Raw genomic sequence first — 3766 nt, 5'->3', positions numbered from 1 at the left:
TTTTGAAAAATTAAGTCCTAATGCTGAAATAATATTCATTTTTCCTAACATTGCAATGACTGTAGCTAACTGTATGGGAGAGAAAAGAATCATTTTTTTCTTTACTCTTTTTACATGAATTACATTCAAATGTCAGTTTCCCCTCCCCACCTCATACTAGTCCCTCTATGTCACCTAACTTCTCCCCAGATCCACTCCAACCCTTACTCCATTGCTTCCCTTCAGAATATAGCAGACTTCCCAAGGCTATCACCTGTACAATACATATCAAGTTACAATAATACTAGGACATATCAAGGCTGGAGGAAGTAACACAGTAATTGTACAACAAGTATCCCAAAACCTGGCAAAAGAATCAGAAAAAAATATAATTTTAAGAACATAGGAACAAATGTTTTATAAGGACATTTTGGCAGATGCAAAGTATAATCATTTTTATTTACTTTTAAACATCTTTTTCTCAGTATAATGCAAGGAGAAACACTGATGCTTAAACAATGTTTCTTTAAAAGCAAAGCTTTGTTAATGAGTTTGCATATATGTTTGAAGCAAAGAGTTCATTAAGAGTAAAACATATCAATTTATTTACTCAATAACAAGATGTAATTATGTTCAAATTAAATGTACAAAACATATAATTTATCTGACTTTAATTGTCTCACAATGCTAAAAATCTGGTAAATAATTTTCTCAATGCCTCCGTGACATGTTTGTTCCTCAGGCTATATATCAAAGGATTGAACATTGGAGTCAAAATGGTGTAAAACAGGGAGAGAAGTTTGTCTGTTCCCTCATGCTTATTGGACTTAGGTTTTAAATAGGTGACACTAGCTGATCCATAGAATAAAAATACAACTATAAGGTGGGAAGAACAGGTAGAAAAGGCTTTTGTCCTTCCTGTGTTTGATGGCAACTTCAGGATGGTTGAGATGATCCTGCTGTAAGATGCAAGGATCAACATGAATGGGACAGTGACAATCAGTATTGCAAAAATAAAGACCACAATCTCATTCACAAAGATGTTCCCACATGCCAATTTGAGTAGTGGAGGTATGTCACAGAAGAAGTGATTAATTTGGTTAGAATCACAGAAGGGCAGAGACAAAATCTGGTAAGTTTGACCCACTTGAATGGGAATACCAGTGACCCAGGAAGCAATCACTAGCTGGGTACATACCTTGGTACTCATGACTACAGGATAGTGCAGAGGGTTACAGATGGCCACATAGCGATCATAAGCCATCACAGCCAGCAGGAAGCATTCAGTGGCCCCGAGGATAAGGAATAGGCACATTTGTGTAGCACAGGCCAGAAAAGAAATATTTCCTTTCAGTGTGAAGAGATCCATAAGCATTCTAGGAAGAGTGACAGAAACATAACAAATTTCTAGGAAAGAAAAATTGCTGATGAAAAAATACATGGGGGTTTGCAGACTGGGATCAACCCTTGTGATTAGAATGATGATGCCATTCCCCAGCAGGATAATCATGTAGATTAATAGGAAGATTCCAAAGAGGAGCCAGTGCAATTTGGGAATATCAGAAAATCCCAAGAGAACAAATTCTACAGGTATAGTAAGATTTGTTTCTGTGATTTTAAATTTGTTTGCTCTTTGTAGGTTTGAGTATTTGGATTGCATTTTCCTCTTAGCAAACCAGATTGGGATTTTATTTTAGTCTTTATAACTTCCAAGGGTTGTTGTTGTTGTTTTGTTGCTGTTCTTGTTGTTTTTGTCGTTGTTGTTGTTCTAACGGTTTATTGTGAATCTTGAAGTTTTTTTTATTCTGGATGATGACTCTGGAACTAGAAGCAGTGAATTTACAGGAATAAAAAACTGAAAGAGTTTTATATATAAAGTCTTTCAAATAAGTTGACCATGTTAGACATATTTCCTAATTGTATTGATGAAATCCATAAAACTGTATCTTTATTCACTTGCCATAGGAGAAGGGTAATAAACATGTATTCGATCTTGCTGTTCCTTTACGAGGCCACTTCTCCAACCTTCCGGGCTCCATCTGTCGCCATAGCCTCACAATTTGTTTAATTTAGCTCCTAACTCTCTTAGAATTTCAAAAATAGCTTTGATGTCTTGAAGGCTTTATTATAATAATTTTTAATTACATTTTGAATTTAAAACTTGTATGGAGGTTGAGGTAAACAGGACTTAAGGTTTTGATTCCTCTGCCAGTGTCAGGATAGGAGTTTCCCTTTACTTTTCTGTATGGAATTGTTAAATGCATAAAACATTTAGGCAGTTATACTTTTACAGGTTTTTTCTTTTACTTGTATAGTAATAAATATCTGAGTATAACCTCAGTATCTAGTTTAATAAACAATTAAAAGTCAATAAACAAAAATCTCATCTTTATGTTTTTATTAATGTCAAAAATTCATAAATCACAATATTCATAACAATTATTTTAAAGGGTGGGGTAAAATGGGGATGTTAGAGAATAAAAAGAGAATACCTGCTGTAATTCCATTGAAATCTTTAAGTTAATCACTTATCACATGAGAGCTATGGCCTAAGACCCAAAAGATTGCTCAGCTGTGTTCACTGCCACTCTGTTCTGGTCTATATAGGCCATTGCCAGCCTGGTAGATAAAGCCTACTAGATAGTACAGAGCTCCTATGCATGTGTTTGTATCTTTTTCTGCTCTCTAAGTTGAGTATCATTGTATTATAGGAACAGAGAAAGCTCTGACTCATTCTGTCATCTGATGTGTGATTTCAAATTAAAATGATGGTACAACTTTTCATTAGAATTGGCTGCTTCATATGAGTCAAGTGGAAAGATCCTCTGAGAATGTGAAAACATAAAATTCAAAATCCAGATCATAAGATATTGCTAACTCATATTAGATTAAAATAGATAATATTGAATAAAAAATAGGCATTTGGCTTTTTACTCTTTATTACTTTTCCTTGTATCTAAATTATCCCCATAAAAATTGAGCAACTTTTACCAGGATAAACACATATAGACATATATTGTGTCAATTTTTTCCGTAATTTTGATTGGGAGTCATAACTGATATTCAGGCATAAATGTTCCCAGTCAAATCAGCCACTATTTACCAAAGATAATACTTGTAATATGGAAGACACAGTTGCTGTCTGTTTTCTCCTCTACTGGGAGAGTTTTAATACAGGGAAAGTACTTCGAGGAAGGCTGTTATTTTTACTAGTAATGTTTCCTTTATTGTCAACATAGCAAAATATGTTTTCATTATAATCAAAGCAACATTCTTTCATTATGCTTCTTTATAGTTTTATCATAATTATAGATAAAAATGTTAAGAATTAAATGTTCCAGAGGCTTACCACATATATTAGTTTATCATTTAATTTTTATCTTAAGAAAAATCCAAGAATAACCAAAAAATAAAACTTTAAGGTGAATATACTAAAATTCATGATTTCATATGTTCCATCCAAATTATTGAGTGATACTCCATAAATTTATACTACTGAGAAAAATATAAACATGTTAGAAGTTTACCTTTTCAGTTTTGGTAAAGTTGTATTTTCTTGACTGAACTTTTATTGTTTTTAATATATAAAAGTAAGGGAATATATCATATTTTATTAGAAGCTGACTTGTTTTCAAAGCACCCAGTACCATTTATAAAGAAAATACTTCCTTCCAGTGGGGATACCTATTGTCCCTCGTCACATCTAAATTGATACATCAGTGCCCGAGTTTGCAATTAATGTGCTAAGTTTATTAAAAACAATCCAGGTATAACAGACAAAACATTT

At 33.1% G+C, this 3766-nt stretch overlaps 1 protein-coding gene across 1 annotated transcript; it reads right to left on the bottom strand.

The window, feature by feature from the left end:
- Positions 1-658: 658 nt before the first annotated feature.
- LOC116900327 (olfactory receptor 10AG1-like) lies at positions 659-1639 on the bottom strand. Its single transcript, XM_032902083.1, has one exon. It carries the CDS (start codon positions 1637-1639, stop codon positions 659-661), a length of 981 nt encoding a protein of 326 aa, XP_032757974.1.
- Between the last annotated feature and the right edge of the window lie 2127 nt (positions 1640-3766).

This window comes from Rattus rattus, chromosome 5, assembly GCF_011064425.1.
Source record: "Rattus rattus isolate New Zealand chromosome 5, Rrattus_CSIRO_v1, whole genome shotgun sequence".
Taxonomy (NCBI): domain Eukaryota; kingdom Metazoa; phylum Chordata; class Mammalia; order Rodentia; family Muridae; genus Rattus; species Rattus rattus.
Note: the sequence above shows the minus strand (reverse complement) of the source record. Positions and strands in the feature narration are given on the sequence as shown.

Coding starts and splice junctions, on each gene's coding strand:
- LOC116900327 (XM_032902083.1), bottom strand. CDS start 1,639: ATGCAATCCAAATACTCAAACCTACAAAGAGCAAACAAATTTAAAATC.